Here is a 16,694-nt window from a genome sequence, read left to right as displayed (position 1 = left end):
AATGCTGACCGTCATGCCTAACGTATCACCCTAATGTTATCTCTAAACGAAATAAAACCCCTTTATTAATATTGTACACTATTCCAGTCTCAGAGCAGCACTTGTAATTTTGACGAGAAAAAACATGCGGCTTGTTCTGCCGCACGTCGCCAGCCAATAGGAAGTTTGCTTTGAGGGCACGTGAGTAAGTTTTGAGTCAGTCAGTGCAGTGCCTCAGTAAGTTTTTCTCTCGTCAGTTGTGATGTGAAGAGCAGTCCGTCCGCGAGCGACTCTTTTTAGATTGTTTTATGGATTTACGAAGGATTAACCCAATTAATTGTGCAATATGATGTTCCTCATAAACTATTCAAGTAAGTACCACTCGTTTGAGACACTTTAAACACAACGAGTAATTGTTAAAGGTTATGTGTGAGTGGCTAGCTAGCAGCGCTAAAGTGTAAAGCAGCTATGAAGTAGAGAACAGTTACAGTTACTATTGAGAGTTATTAGTTATTAAGTTCGGTTTGTCACAACATGTGCTCCCTAACAGTCAAAAAATTATACACTTCATCAAAATACAGAATTTTAATAATACATAAGTATGTTTTAATGCTTATTTGTGCTCTGTTAAAGAGCCAAGCTTGTCAAGCCAAATCTGTACATTTAATTTTGGCTTAAATCCATCATTGGTTCTATTCCACCTCGTGTCTGTGGTTTATTTTTTTTTTCTTTTCTTGTCCATTTCCTCACTTATTACTGAATATGGTTAGTTTTGAGTGACAGGTGTCAAGCCCCTGTTAAATGATAAGATCGGTGCATTGCTCGCATTCTGCAGCAGACGTGCGTCACCTGTAGACAAAGGCTGTCACGTAATCACAGTGCCCGAGCAAACAGTCATGAATACAAGAATTACATGTGAATGGATGATGCATCCGAATATAATTGGGTTAGGTAGTCTGAGGTCTTGAGTTCTAGTTGTTCCTAGATCATCATAATGATAATGAAGAGCTTGAACGAGAGCCCTTTTGGGGCTGTAGAAACTGGTTTTAAAAATTAAAGTTCGTGTTTGCTCAGAAAGGCAACCCTGATATTTGGATGAACTTATAACATGGCAGAATTAATTACATTTTCAGTATGTAAATAAGAAGAAACGTGTCCTGATGTTTTTATATTTCCAAACTAAATCAAAATTCATTTAACACAGACCTAATCCATCTGGAGCAACCAAGGTTGAGGTACAGTAACTTACTAAGACCCACATCAGTGGGAAGTTATAGATCACCCTTGTGGGATTTGAACTTCCAACCTTCAGTTACCACTTCAGGGTGCTCATTTATAAAACGCACATACAATCGGATTAAATTCTAAATGCCATGGATTTCATTCTGTCAAAAGTGAGGAACAAATTGGAATTTATAAAGGTAGAAACTTACGTGAATATATTCTCATGCATACGCCAACTAAAGAGCTTGCATGCAAACTTTTTGCACATATAACCAATAATACAGCTGTTTATTTTAATTCTGTCACACAATCTTTTGTATTTCACCTAGATCAAATAGCCAGTGGAATTAAATGGCAGTAAATATACATATAAAAGTAATTAAGTTAATCCAACATGATTTATAAAAAATATATTTTTTAATCAAAATTCTCATATGTTCACCAAGGCTGCATTTATTTGATCAGCATTACTATTGTGAAACATTTTTACATATTAAATGCATATTATTGCGGAATTTTCAGCAGCCATATGATCCTTCAGATATCATTTTAATATGCTCATTTGGTGCTCAAGAAACATTTCTTTTTATTATTGATGTTAATAGTTGGGCTCTTTAATATCTTTGTGGAAACCATCATACGTGGTTTTCTGGATTCTTTGTTCAATAAAGAGTTCAAAAGAAAAATCTTTTTTTTCTCTCTCTCTCTGACACTTTTGATCAGTTTAATGCATCCTTGCTGAATGAAAGTATTCCCTTTTTATTTTAACTTACCCCAAACATTTATTGTAAATGGTAGTTTCACAGTTTCCACAAAAATATTAAACAGCAAAAACTGTTTTCAACATTTATAGTAAGAAATGTTTCTTATAGGAATAGCTTTGGTCCCTATTGATATCCATAGTATTTTTTCCATACTATGAAAGTCAGTGGGGACCAGTAACTGTGAGTAAATGATGACAGAATATTCATTAATGGGTGAATTATTCCCTAAATTAAGAGATATTTCAGGGCATTCTGCAGATGGAGTTGATGCCTGTGTACACATTGCACTTAAATTGAACAAATTGTTCATAGGAACATTTCGCATACTATCATGAGTTCACATTCTACATGTGTTTATAAAGACGGACCCTGATCATAGGCTTAGCTGTATTAATTGATCATCAGCTTTTTGTCTCGCTTTGCCTTCAGCTCTCCACTGGCAGGAGGACGCTTGGATCAGCGGCTGAGGCGGCTTAGTAACGGCAGAAGCGGCTGCTGGAATGTTCCGTCCGGGCAACAACAGTGGGAATAAGCGCTTGACAAGTGGTCTATCCAAGCCCAACATCCCTGTGTCCCTGTCCCCTGGGTCCAACAAAACGCTAGAAATGGGCCGCAGCTCTAAGACGAACCCTCTCAACGCTATGGGCCTTGACCACACCACCACCACCCCTGGAGGGGACCCCGACTACATCATGCAACTGGTCAATGATGTGCGCAAGTTTTCTGATGTTCTGCTGAGCCTAAAGGAGGCTTTTCACTCCAAAGGTGAGGTTCTATTTAACGCTTGCTACTTCAGATGCTTTCAAAAGCGCTTTGTTGCTGTGCAGCTGTGGTTGATCTCGTGGTATCGCAGTTTCTTTTAAAAGTGCATATGGGTCAGTCCATGCTGATGTAGAAGGTTTGTACGATGTGTTAGTGTTTCTCATTCCCATCACTGGAGGAGTGCCACATCTGTCAGGATGCCATGGGTAAACTCCTGGCTATCCTGCTGAGAGTGTTTCTTTTCTGCTGCACAAGGCATCTCTGAAATTTTCCTCCTTGTTGTAGAACCCACCCTCCCCCCTAAAAAGATATGACTGTACTTGATACACTGAGCCTGTTATTGGTTATTTCTGTTTGCATTTTTAAGGCACTTTTTGGATAAATATGTGTTCCTGTTCTGCATTATTGGAAACAGCTAGAAGATTATGTTCCTGTGAGAGTTTTCCTTTTATAGAAAGTTGCTGAGATGAAAGAATGAAAAGCCTCTATTATGTTGTCTTCCACAGTAAATAAAGCATTTATGACTGACAGAGCTCTGGAGTATAGATAGTGACTGGACAATTATGGTCTGTGGTGTATACACATTTAAATACTTTCCCATGTAAGAATAGCCAAACTGTCCCACCCCCAGCAGAGAATTATGATGTTTTTCTTTGCAAAAAGCATTTTACCACCTAAAATGTTGGTCAGCAGCTAAACAAGCTTGGTAGCTATAGATTTGCTATTCCTGTCTTAAATATGTGTATGTGCACTGTGAATGTTTGTTTTTGGTCAGATCTGTTTAAAATGAAATTTAAACTAACAGACCAACACCACTGGTCAAACAGTTGGGGTCAGTGGGGTTGGGGTCTCTCATATATATATGAGAGAGAGAGAGAGAGAGAGTCAGTGATATTTATTTTTCTTTAATTCAGCACGGATACTGTAAGTTGATCGAATGTGACAGTAAATACATATATAATGTAAAAAAACAACATTTTTAAATATATTATTCTGAAGGATCTGAAGACTGGGATTCAGCTATGCCATCACAGAAATAAAGTACATTTTTAAATATATTAGAGAAGATCATGTAAATGGATTCAGCTATGCAACAAATAAAGTACTTTTTATATTAAAATAGAAAACCTATTTTTTTAATAATATTACTAATATTGAAAATCGTATAGATATGTCCCCCAATATATATATATATATATGATATTTTGTATATATATATATATATATATTAATGAGAGAGAGAGAGAGAGAGAGAGAGAGATCATGTAAATGGAGCATGGCAAGCATAAGAGACTTCTTTGAAAAATCTTTGACTACATTGAAAAATCGTACTGTCCCCAAACTTTTGTGATATTTTGTGAATATGAGCAGCTAATTCTGTTTCTCAGTAGTTCTGTCAGTGCACATGGGATTCCAGCTGCTTTTATAACAAATGTTAAACTGTTTGGTTAAGTATTGCTAAATGAGATTCTCCACACCAGCCTCTGTCAAGCGGCCCGGTGACACTTCCCACAAGCACATGCTTTTGACCTCCCCACTCTCCCACTGCGCTGTTCCCTCTCAGTGGAGGAGAGGTTCACTGTCCCTCTAAATGTATGGATTTATCCTACCTGCACAGAGATTGATCATCACAACTCTCCTCACCTCACTGGCTGTCATTTTATGCTAGCTAGGGTCTACAAGGCAGTCAGGAGGAACGCTACAGGAACTCATCTGCGTGCTTATCTGCTCTGCAGTCTGAATGCACGTCACACGCGAGATGTTTGTAGCCACAATGTGGTTCATTTAAGCTACAAAAACTAGTGGTTTGTAAAGTGTTTATCAGAAAACTGCAGTCACAGTTCTTTTTCGTTAGTGTTTGTATTGATGACTATGAGCTTGGCTCATCACTTTGATCGGTGTGACCAAACTCTTCTCCCTCCGTGATTCCTCCTCCGCCATGAAGCCCCCTCCTCCTGCATACCCCAAATTCCTTCAGAACAAATGTTCACTTGTTGCTATGGTGCCTTCGATTGACTGTTGTTAGGTGTGCGACACATGAAGAATGACTCTTCCTTGCCGAAATTTCAGAATGTTTTCAAAGGCACTTTTCACCTCAGTTGTGGTTGTTTGGCTTTCTGGCAGTCAGGGAATTTATAAGAAGTAAAAAGTTGTCATAGTCAAATTTTTCTTAAATGGTTAAATGGTTTTGTAGGTTCCTTCTTTTAAATCAACATCTTTCCAGGTAAAACTCTGATTGCTGTGCACATCCTGCAAGGTAGTCAGAAATGGTCCCTTTTTGTTGTTTCTTCTGTCAAAACACATCCGTGAGCCAAGCCTAATGTTATTTTTCTTTGAATCCAACATTGAGATGTCTTTAGTGTAATGTTGAACTCCCGTGACAGTTGGACATTCAGAAGGGTGGGGTGTTTTTACTGGAAGGGCTAGGCTAAATATCAAATAATTCCCTCTGTGATTTTAGAGAAACACGTCCAGAGTGTGTGGAAGTGTATTGTGGCCTGTTGACGCTCATCATGTGGGTAGATGAAAGAATGTGCTGTTCTGTTGTGAGGAAGAGGTTCTTTTAAGTGCTCTGAGTTTAAAAAAAGTGTTATGATAACAACCAGGAAGTATTATGTTCTTCCATGCTCCAGGTCTGTAGACTGATTTAGTGTAATTCAAATAACAAAAATCAGTGTTTGTCTTTTAAGGAAACGTACAGAATTGATTCAAGGTGAAATGGACATTTTGTTTGCCTTGAGGCTACTTGTTTAAAGTGTACTGCACTACCAGTCTACCAGCACTACCATTTTTCATTATTGTTGTTTCCCACAGTTTAAAATAGTAGTTAAGTCATCAAAACATAACATGGGGGAAATCATGGCCTAATGGTTAGAGAGTTTGACTCCTAACCCTAAGGTTGTGGGTTCGAATCTCGGGCCGGCAATACCACGACTGAGGTACCCTTGAGCAAGGCACCGAACCCCCAGCTGTTCCCAGGGCGCCGCAGCATAAATGGCTGCCCACTGCACCGGGTGTGTGTTCACGGTTTGGATGGGTTAAATGCTGAGCACGAATTCTGAGTATGGGTCACTATACTTGGCTGTATGTCACGTCACTGTCATAACATAACATAACATAACATAACATAACATATAACACAAATTCAAGTGACCAAAAAAAGTTTAAAACAAAAATCTTATATTTCCAACTCGCTGCACGTTGTCTAGATCACAGCTCTGCACACTCGGGTCGTTTTCACAACTAACTTAATGGGGTGCATCATGGGAGGCTTTTTAAACAGCACTGAAACAGTTCATATGTATTTTAGACATTTATTCGCTGCTTTCCCTTAATTAAATGAAATAACAATCATAATATTAGTAATCATAACATTTTTATTTAAATTTATATTTGTTTACATATAAACATATTTCTGTCCGCATAAACTAATTTCAACCAGCTAGCCTGATTTCAGGTCATAAGAAACATAAAATCAGTAAAATCTGTTCAAATTTTTTAATTTGTAGTTATATTAACATTCCAGTTTATAGCGTCTTAACTAGTTGTATAAAATATCTAGTAAGTAATCTAAGATTTTTCCCGTTATAAATTTCCCATTATATTTCCCAAGATAAATTCCCATTTTATCCCTGTTTTATTTTTATTTTATTTAGGAATCTGTCCAGTTTGCTTTCTGACAACCGTAAGTGGCTTAAAAAGCTGAAGTCATAATGAAAAGTTTTTTTTTTTTTCTTTTTCAGACTTTCTCAACCCCTAAGCGTGGGAACTGAGTCCACACAGAACCAAGCAAAATGATCTGTAGTTTAAAATAGCTCAGGTCTTTCTCTTTGACTTGGTTAAAAAATTGTGTTCCAGCAGAGTTATTTTCCTCCAGTCGTAAAGCTCTTATTATGGTTCACAAAGTTTGTACACATAAGCCACGTAAACACTGCAAAGTTTTAGGAGTTATGATCACATTTAAACGCGGGAGTACTATCACTGGTACATGCAATGGGTCTCTCTCGACAGTAATGGGTTTCCCCGGACCACAGGCCTCGTGGGTGACACTATGGTGTAGAGACAAGAGACAGTATCAAAATGTGTGATGGAGTCTAGATGTGTTTCTGTACCTTGTGAGTCTCACAAAGAGAGTGGTGGAGCTGCATTAACAACGAATCGTTCAGTTCAGTTATGTACACACTCAACTGAATGGCACACCATGAGTAAATTATGACAAAATGTTTTCTTTTGACTGATGTAATTGTTTTTAGTTTTTTTATATATATATATATTGTATGGGTAGGTTCTGTATGGACATACAGTATTCATTTTATTTGCACTGATCTTTACAAAAAAAAAAAAAAAACCTTGATTTTAAAAACTCTGCAGATACTTGGTTTTAAATTTAAACAGCTAGTCCATTGGTGGATTCCCAACTTTCATTCACCTGCTCTCATAGATGTTAAACAAATGGGGGGTTCAGGCATAAAAAAATACTTTTTTTCTCATAGCTGGGCCTGGTGAATAAATTGTTTTTGTGAATGCACCAGCCCGCTGGAGGTCTTGGTATGGAGGCCCCTTTGGCATATTGTAGTGGTGTTAATCTGAGGATGTGGACAAAACCCTCTAAAATGAAAAAGTGAAAAAAGACACCCATCCTCGTGTAATGAGATTGCTTCACAGAGTTTTGCGGGTGGCACCATTGCCGAAGCCCCCGTGGTAGGCGATATAATGGCTCGCTGCGCTTGTGAAGTGGAAAAGAGAGATTTGTTGGGCAGTAACTTTCCCACTGAAGGTGAGGGATGTTTTTGTGTGGGCCTGTGGTTGGGTAGCATTTCCTGGGGTGTGGATTTACAGCCGTAGTTCAGCAGATTGGTCATGGGGATGTGCCAGTTGGCCCATGAAATCCTAGCAAAAAACAGGGCCATCATTAGCGGTGGATGGAGAGCGTGTTTTTTGGGGTGCATGTCAGATGAAGGCCTCTCGATAGAGGTTATTGGTTTGGTTGGATGAAGTATGTAACTGAACTGAATCTGAATGTAAAAAAATTTACTTAAAGGTTTAGAGTGCTGATTTCGGTGTGTTTATTTACCCAAAATGCAAATGGGACACTCCAGTCTTTGCTAATTTCCTGCACTGTAAAGAAGTCTTTCTGTTCCTGTAAAAGAGAAGTGGTATGGTGTGAGGAAGGCTGACAGGCACAACGGCAAGCCGAGTGATGCTTTCTCACCGATGACTCACAACAGAGCGTCGCTAAGCTTGTCTGCCGCTTTGTGCAAAGCGCAGCTGAGGCAGGTTGAGACGTGCCTATTGATTACCTGTTGCTAGCTACAGAGGAAATGCCAGCAGCTGTGCGTAAAAGCTTTGAAGTGTGTGATGACATTGTCAAATGGCTAATTTTCTAGGAAGCATTTGGAACATGCAGTATGCTGGGAACAACCTGTTTTCTCAGGAAAAGAGTGAGCGTTTCATTCTTGGAAGCAGAAGCCTTTAACTTTAGCTAATTTTTAATGGACTAGCACATGATAGGATTGGGATATTTCAGAATTTCTTTATTAATGTTGTCTGTTTAACACCTTGGAAAACATTAATGTACCCCTATTTTCTGTTGCTTTCCCTTTTGTTGATTCTATACTAATTTGGGGAATAAATGTATATATTTATAATTACAGGTTTCAATGTTAAATGTGATTAATCACAAAAAAGTGCCTACTTGTATCAGTTACTGATTGTAATGATTTGATGTGACAATATTTGGTCCTAAATTTGATTTCCATGGTGCTTCTGTTGTTAAAATAAAAACATTAATTAAATACTTAAATTACTATTTATTTTATTAATACATTTCTGTAATTATTATTTAAATTATTTTATTTATTTATTCAAATTTGGGGATGAAATATGTAAATATATTTAAAATATATTTATAATCGCATACAAATTTGTCATTAATTAGCTAACTTGTATCAATGCAGTGATTATAATGATTTGAAGAAACAAAATTTGTTTACATTTCATTGAGGTTCAGAGAGACCTTAAGCAGAGTCAAATAAGTCCTATGATTTAATACTTGTTGGATCACAGGGCTCCAGACTCATTCTTCCCACTGGTCGCTTTTTTGTGACTGACTCAGTTGGTTGCACAAGCACATGATTTGGTTGCAAATTGTTAAATTTTATGTATTTATTTATTTATTTTTTGCACTGCAACATGGGGATTCATCAATGCATGCTGCTGAACTTTTATCATAGTCTATAGAATAGAAACGAAAGTGGTTAACATTCAACCGAAGGCAACTCCCTCACTGACTACTTTGTCCCGATCAGATTAAAAATGGTCAAAACATGATCTACATATATGATGATCTACATTTTCTCTGATCATTCTCTTTATGCTGATCTTCTTGTATTCCCAGCCGGAAGACCCAGAAGTCTTGTAACTCATTCAGGACATGTGCTAGGGCTTTCCTTACTGTAATACACATAGAACACGGATTGCCGTAAAAACTTGTATTTGGCGGGAAGTGTTGTCTCCTAATTGACAAGATATCTCATCAATGGCAGGAGAAAGAGTTAATTTGATGGACCTTTAAGCTGTTAATTCAATAACATCCTGTTGCATTTTGTCTCTGTGTGCTAAGGACATCATGTTCACATCTTTAATTTGAAGACATCCATCTGTCAGTATAACTTCCTGAGATATAAAAAATGTGTCAGACCTGTCAGCGATGTGTGTGTTCATGAGAAACTGTGTTGACTTTCTTGCTAATGGGACTGAGAAGTGGTGGGTCAGGGGCTATTAGCAGCCTTCGTTCTCACACTGCAGTGTGAGGCTTGTTGGCAGTTGGGTGAGATTATGCTAAATGGCTCTGATCAGAGACAAAGGGGCGGCCGAAGAGCACACGTGAAACATGAAGAGACTGAGCATGAAGCGTGGCTGGGCCAACACACAGGCCGAGCGTGGGAGGCATGGCGACTCGCTGCTGGAGCTCTCGGAGTGAAATAGACCCTGGACAGAGGGCCATCAGCAGGGGGATCATCCCGAACAATGCGTTTGTACCTCTCTGGTGGTATCCACACGGAAACAATGCCCCTCAGCTCCCCCTGAGCAGTTTTCATGCATACTTTTTAAAATCCCATTGTTTTGACAGCTCTGAAGTGTTTGGGGGCCCAGATGATGCATTATTCATAACAGAGTGAGAACGGGTTTGGAGAACACCGGTTGCTATGCTGGCATGAAGACGTCCCGGGACCCCAATCAGCTCTGACACATGACATAGTTCCCTGTGTGCTGGGCCCCATTTGGGCGGACGCAACATTCCATCAGTCCTTTTGGGAGTTGATCGGTCCCTGTCATTCAAACAGGCCTGTCCTGCATGTCAAGCCACACTTTGATAAATCAAACATATTTATACCAAAAGCGCTTGCTTGTAATTCTCAGACGGGGCTGCACAAGCATCATCATTAAAAAACAAAACAAAAAAAAAACAGCTTAATCAGAGCAGGGATTTCTGTCTGTGACATGCTGCTTGACCCCTCACCAGTAATTAGGAGGGCAGTGAGGGGAAGACCTAAGCTAGGGTGGGGGCTTCTGATGGAGGCCTTTTGTCTGAGGGACACTTCAAAGTCAGATATGAGAGAGGACACTCTTGAGTATCCCTGGGGCTAGAGCCTCCTCTCCTCTTACCACACTGGAATCCTGGCGAGTTGAAGACCAGGTGGAGGAGGAAGGTCTTTCCTCAAAACAGGTTTCAGTTCTGTGGGTAATTGTAGATCTTGATGGGCTTTCGTAATTGGGCTCAATATAGCTCAGCAGGTCTCGAAAACCTTCACCACAGACGACACTGATGGGCAAAATGTATTTTACTACTTGTACTACTGGTGTATTTTAATACAGCATAGCATATTTTGCAAGTCACTTTGTCGGCCTTTCTGTCGAAATGGTCCTTCTCACAGTACATCTTTTCGTTTGCTTCATTTTGCTTGCTTGCTTTTTCGGCAAAATACGTCTGTAGGCACGTGTGGTTGCACGTGTTAACGCCCTGTGAGTTAACAAATAGCCTATGTTTAGCATATTTATGCAGCAAAACTAAAAAAAAAAAAATAATAATAAAAATTAAAAAACATTTTAAACCGTTTAACTAATAGCATTAATCGGTCAAAATTCATTATTTTGGTTAACGGTTAAATGGTCAATATGAGCATCCCTAACCATGATGCAAACATTAAATATCAACATACAGTAGTTGTTCTGTACAGGTTTTTTATTCGATTGCGCTGCTTTGTCATTGTTTTTTTCTGTGTAAACATGGATGTGTTTGACTGTTGTGCTTGCATCTCTTTCAGTGTCTCATGCATGAAACACCATTCTAAAAACAGTGCGCTCAAGTTAAAAGAAGTTCACTCCCATCTTCTTGCATGTTTTACCTATTCCATTGCCCACATCACATCTTTATCAAAACAAAAGCGCATTCTGTGTGAATGACGCCTAGCGCAAAATTTATGGTCCTTCACAGAGCATGTCACACGTGAACGGTTAATCACGTGCGCCGTCATGTGGTTGGATTGTTCTTTTCTCTTTACTGTTATCACCGGCATATTGTCAAAGTGTCTAATTCCAACATTTGGCAATATTTCTATTCAAAATCGTGATTCCTTTATTTCTATAAAATAAAATTGTGCCAAAACAATGAATCGATAAAATCTGGAAAATCGCCCAGCCCTTTAATGGAGGATCTTTTTGTGACCTTAATGCATGACCTTATTTGGCTTTTTTAAATACTTATGTCTTGCCCTGTATCACAACACTCTTATGATACCTCAAGGCAGAGGCCTGAATGGAATGAATTTTTATTAGTTCTACTCTCGTCTTCTCCAAGACAAAATGTGTTCTATTTTGTCCCGTTCCTCGCCAAATTGTTAATGTTTTGTCAAGCTCTTGCCCATTAAAGCCCACATGGAGATCTACATGGATCTACATATATTCTCTTTTTGCTCTGGATTTTTTGATATTATATTTTGAGGGAGTCCCTTACCTTGTTTCTTTTTCCCACTTCCTACACAAATCAGTATCTTTCATCCTGCACATGCATTCAGCAATTTCAGTTTTTTCCCATGCCACACTTTGTTAATCTCAAGAATAAGTGGAGGCAGACCATATCCTTTCGTTGATTTGTTCAAAGGAACTCCGTTATTTTTACAGGAAAATACAACAAAGAATATCGTTTACATGTAGCGCATCAATTCTGCATGTTATGTAAGACTCTGGCTAGCTCTCTGTCTCTCACTTTGCGCGAGTGAGAGAAAGTGATGGCGAGTTGTGCGCCTTCACACTAGAGATAACGGGACTCCAAATACACAAACACTAGTGCGCTGTGCATCCATTCAGATGATCTGAAAAATATCACAGATAAATAAACAAAAATTAAAATAAACATACAACCAAAACGAATGCTAGTAGAATGAAAATATATCTGTGCTAAACTTATACTCAGCCTCCAACTCACACATTGGCGAGTAAAATCTAAGATTTATTAGCCATTGGCTCATATTAGACATAATTTAGACGCCCAGAGTGAAGATTTAGTCACATATGTGAGTGATTTACTCACAATGTAGAAGTTGTGTTGTTCAGTGCGCGCGCTCGCTGCTCTCACTGCTCTTTCTGCTGTCTTGCAAATAATCATAAAAATAAACTCAAAATGAAGTATCCACACTTACTCAACAAACAGAGTGGACATCTTATTTCTCTTCTCGTTTTCTGTTGCTGCTGTTTGAATAACTGAGGAAAAACAATTTATAACAAGACACCTGTAAAATACATTTCATTAAACCATAATGTTTCTTTTAAATTGTTTAAATCATGTTAAATACAAATTCAGTCATGTTAAAAACATTTTATGACATGACATCTTAACATTAGGCTGCTTTTAGCCTTACCCTGGGTTGGTCCACTCTCCGGCTATGAAACTAAGTAAATATTTCAATAAATTAGCATGATAATTTTGTGTATCGGGGATCTCACAGGCTGACGATAGGATAATATGACTGTGGAGCATATCACCCAACACTAAAGCATATCCCTTTCACGCGGTAATTGTGCACTCATAAAGAAAAAACATAATCCCCTTCTAACAAAACACATCTAAACCTATACAATATTCAGTTAGATAAAACTGCTATCAAAACTCTTTGAACCCTTTGAAATGTTCAGTTAGATATGAAGTCACCCCCTGCACACAGCCAAACCGTCCACTTCATCCTAATGCAAACAAGAGAGATTGTGGCGTTCGTTTATGGGTTTACATGGTGTAAACAAACATTTTTAATCTTAATATTTGTTTACATTGAGTCTAATTATTTATTTGATGTTGAAAAACATGCACAATAATATTTTGAAACTATTTGAAACCTATTTGGTTATTTGAAGGCTAGGTGTTTGTTTGGATTCACATATAGCAATTCACATATAACCTTTTTCAGACTGAGCAAATTTGGTGTGGGCATGGTGCCGATTACCGGTTTCAAGGTATACTGACTAACACTGACCCCTCCTTCTCCTGTTGGTGCGAGCGAGCGGTCAGTCACGTGTGTGTAGGATGGCCGAACTTAAGGAGCTGCCCCCGGAACTTAAGGCCCGGGTATACTTCACATTCATCGTTCCTTTCAGTCTCGCGCACAGCCATGTCTGCACAGCTTTCAAGAGTATACTCAACCGCAGATGAGCATGGACGGGTGAGCTCGACACATGCGCAGTACCATAGGGTGCGCAGCTGTCTGCGAGCCCTCTTAATGACGCAAATAACGTAATGCAGACGGTCGGCCGAAGTATACTTTGTCCTTTACGTGATCAGCAACTTGCGTTCTTTTGCCTTATTGCAACTCTCTTTTCTGGACTTGCACAAACTGCATTGCAATGCAATCATTTTCCAAAATGTAATTTATGTGAACGCCTGTTAACAAAGCATAGAGACGCTGAAGATGGAGGCACAGAGAAAAATACTGTAGCAGGCAGATCACTCACTGTTCATGATGCACGTACTATTGGAAGAAAATCCTTAATATGGATTTGGGGGTAGATATGAATGTGTTTCTGAGGGGAAAACACAGTGGTACAACGCTATTTTTTTTTTTTTGATCTCGTCTCTGTATAGTTAATATTAAAGCAGTGTTTCAGTGCAGCGCAGAGCAGCGCAGCTTTTTTTTTTACAGCGGTAACCAAGGAAACGCTTTATCTGATGTTCCAGAGGTGCCTCCTGCTGTCAGAGAGTGAATGCTCATCTCATTTAGAGCTTCTGCTGTTTGTTTCGTTCAGGCATGTAGTATAATTTCATAAAGCTTGTCAGAACATTCTGTCTTTGCTTCAAATTGGGTGATTATTAAATCAAATTATGTGTATGATTAGTATTATATAACTAAATGATATGAAATGATATAAATGATATGTATATGAATTATATAACTAAAATAAAAAAAAATTAAACACATATAAATAATAAAAATGTCACTAATATTCATTAATTTTTTTTTTTAGGAAACAAATCAATAGAAAAAATAGAAGTCCCACCCTGCATTTTTTTTCTTGTTTAATATTCTGTTTCAGTTGAATTTGTATTACAGAAGTAGATTAACATTAAAAGTGGTTTCACATTGATTTTAAAGTGGTGCATACTTCTGCTTATTTTAGAAATATGGAAGTAGTGACACAGGCACACTTGTTATTTCCCAAAAACATTCAGGTAGCTTTATTCAGTGTTTCCAAAAAACTACAGTAAAACAGTTATGTTATGAAATATTGTTACAATTTAATTTGAAGTGTTTTTAAGCCTCCTACAAAAACATGCATGCAAGAAAAAAAAAAAAAAAGCTTTTGTTTTCTCAAAATATGCATTTAATATCACCTAATTTTCCAATGATTCTCAAATGATTAGTATAAAGCAGTTCTAAAATTCAGTCTCTCTAAACCACTCCTTTCTGTGAGCCTATCCTGCTCTGATTGGTCAGATGGCAGAGTCTGTTGTGATTGGTCTACCGTGTACATTGTGTTTCGGAAATGTTATCCTGCTTTGACCTTCCCAATGGCCCTTTCACACTGAGCATTGATCCTGGAAAATTGGGAGAGTGTCTTCTGTTGTGAACGCAAATGCATCCTGGGAAACACGAAATCTTGATCCTGGTATCAATCCCAGAATTGGGACCTAGTGACAACCTAGTCACGGAATTTGGGACCCGGAACGAGCCCTGTGTGAACAAAATCCAGGACCAATGCCGTAAAGGGTGTGTCGTAATGATGACGCACGTTATCGTGCAACTCCTTTACCAGGTGTTTTGAATCAGATCAATGTTCACAATTAAAAAATATGTGCAAACTGAAATGAAGCAGAGATCAGGGAGCTCCTCACTATCAGCGCTAAAGCTGAGATGGTTCGCCAGCTTAGTGGAACAGTACGCATCACATAACACGTCACATTGTAATGTCACATGTCTTTATGAGATCTTTATGGGATGTGTATGAATGCATACACAGATTCCGGAAAATCAATAGCAGTGTGAATGAACCAAAATCAAATGATCCCAGGACAATTAATGGGCCACATTATCCACATATTTTCCGGAATCTCTGTGTGAAAGATGCTCAAGATTAGAGAAGCAGTCTCCACTAAAATGATGGGAACACAAAAAAAGACTGTACTTGTACTGCTCTGGTACGGTGAAAAAAATGAATTTTAACTAGAGGTCGACCGATAGTGGATTTTACCGATACCGATAGCAAGGTTCGACCACACTGGCTGATACCAATTAATCAACCGATGGGTAAAATGGATTCTGAATGAAAACTAAAAAAGTACTTTGCTATAAAAAAAAAAAAAAAAAAAAAAAAAAAAAACGGTACTGAAATTTGTACTTGAATAATTATATTTTATATACTTTGTACATGAATAAATATATTAATATTAAATATTAAATTTACAGTACATTGATCATTAAAGTTAGTTTATAGTTAATTATTGTTAACAGAAGCATCTTCAAAATGTACAAATGTATTGGTGCAGGCTAGTAGATGTTGAAATTAACACACTCTAACTATGGCCATCTTCAAATATCTACACAAAGGTCATAGCATTGAAATTACATATGGATATTGTATGTATACTCTCACACTTTAATTACTTCTATGCTTGAACATGTGATGATTTTTTAATCAAAACAACAAAATATTGCAGTCACATACCGGGCAAAAAGTGCAGCGCTGTACAGACAAACTTTGGGTTGGGTATCGAAAACCGGTTCTATTTTAGAAACGGTTCCAAATTTTCAAGAACTGGGTATTCGATAAGAAGTGTGCATTTCGATTCTGCTTAAAGATTCCTGCGTTCACATTTTAATGTGATTTAAAATAATTTAATTGCAGGAATTGAAAAAACTTGCACCCTTTTTGCGTGCAGCGCACATGAAGCGCAAGCACAGAGAACAGCGGTCGCGGTGCGGGATCTAAATCAGCATCACCTGCTTTCAGATTGAGCGGCTTTCACTACACAGAGTCTTAGTTCACTGACAAGCTAGGCGATATCGCGTTCGAAATCGAATGCGATTCATCTGTGATCATGAGGGAGATTTTCCCTAATTGTGAGTGAACTACGGCTCTGCGAAGTGAAAGCCGCTTAATCTGAAAGCAGGTGATGCTGATTTAGTACTAATCACGGGATCGGCTTTACTGACGAGATGCGCATGACAATCGAATGTGATTAATTGCACAGCCCTATTCAGTTTTATGTATTTATGCTATTAATTGATTTGTTTGTTCCTATTGTATTACTGACTGTTTGCTTGTCTTTAACACTTCAATATTTTAAATTTATATTAATCAATTAAAGTTGTTTTTGCTGTGGTATTTTTTTAAAGCATAGGCAAAATTTATCTTGCAGTGTTCTGTAGGCTGCTGATTTTTGCTTGTGCTATTCAGCTGCAACAGAATGCTTTGTAA

At 38.1% G+C, this 16,694-nt stretch overlaps 1 protein-coding gene across 3 annotated transcripts in view; it reads left to right on the top strand.

Moving 5' to 3' along the window:
* Positions 1–128: 128 nt before the first annotated feature.
* LOC109064011 (rho GTPase-activating protein 29-like) overlaps positions 129–16,694 on the top strand; it is a 38,601-nt gene continuing 22,035 nt past the window's right edge. For 2 of the 3 annotated variants that reach the window (XM_042771798.1, XM_042771780.1), the window contains exons 1-2: positions 130–350; positions 2,397–2,732. In XM_042771798.1, the coding sequence (XP_042627732.1) occupies positions 2,468–2,732 (265 nt within the window). In that variant the 5' untranslated portion in view covers positions 130–350; positions 2,397–2,467. Of the gene's footprint in view, positions 351–2,396; positions 2,733–16,694 lie in introns of all 3 variants that reach the window. The other variant, XM_042771789.1, reaches the window with a different exon arrangement.

The sequence above is a fragment of the Cyprinus carpio genome, chromosome A2, assembly GCF_018340385.1.
Source record: "Cyprinus carpio isolate SPL01 chromosome A2, ASM1834038v1, whole genome shotgun sequence".
In the NCBI taxonomy this organism is placed as follows: domain Eukaryota; kingdom Metazoa; phylum Chordata; class Actinopteri; order Cypriniformes; family Cyprinidae; genus Cyprinus; species Cyprinus carpio.
The sequence above is the reverse complement of the archived record's forward strand: the minus strand, read 5'-3'. Positions and strand labels throughout refer to the sequence as shown.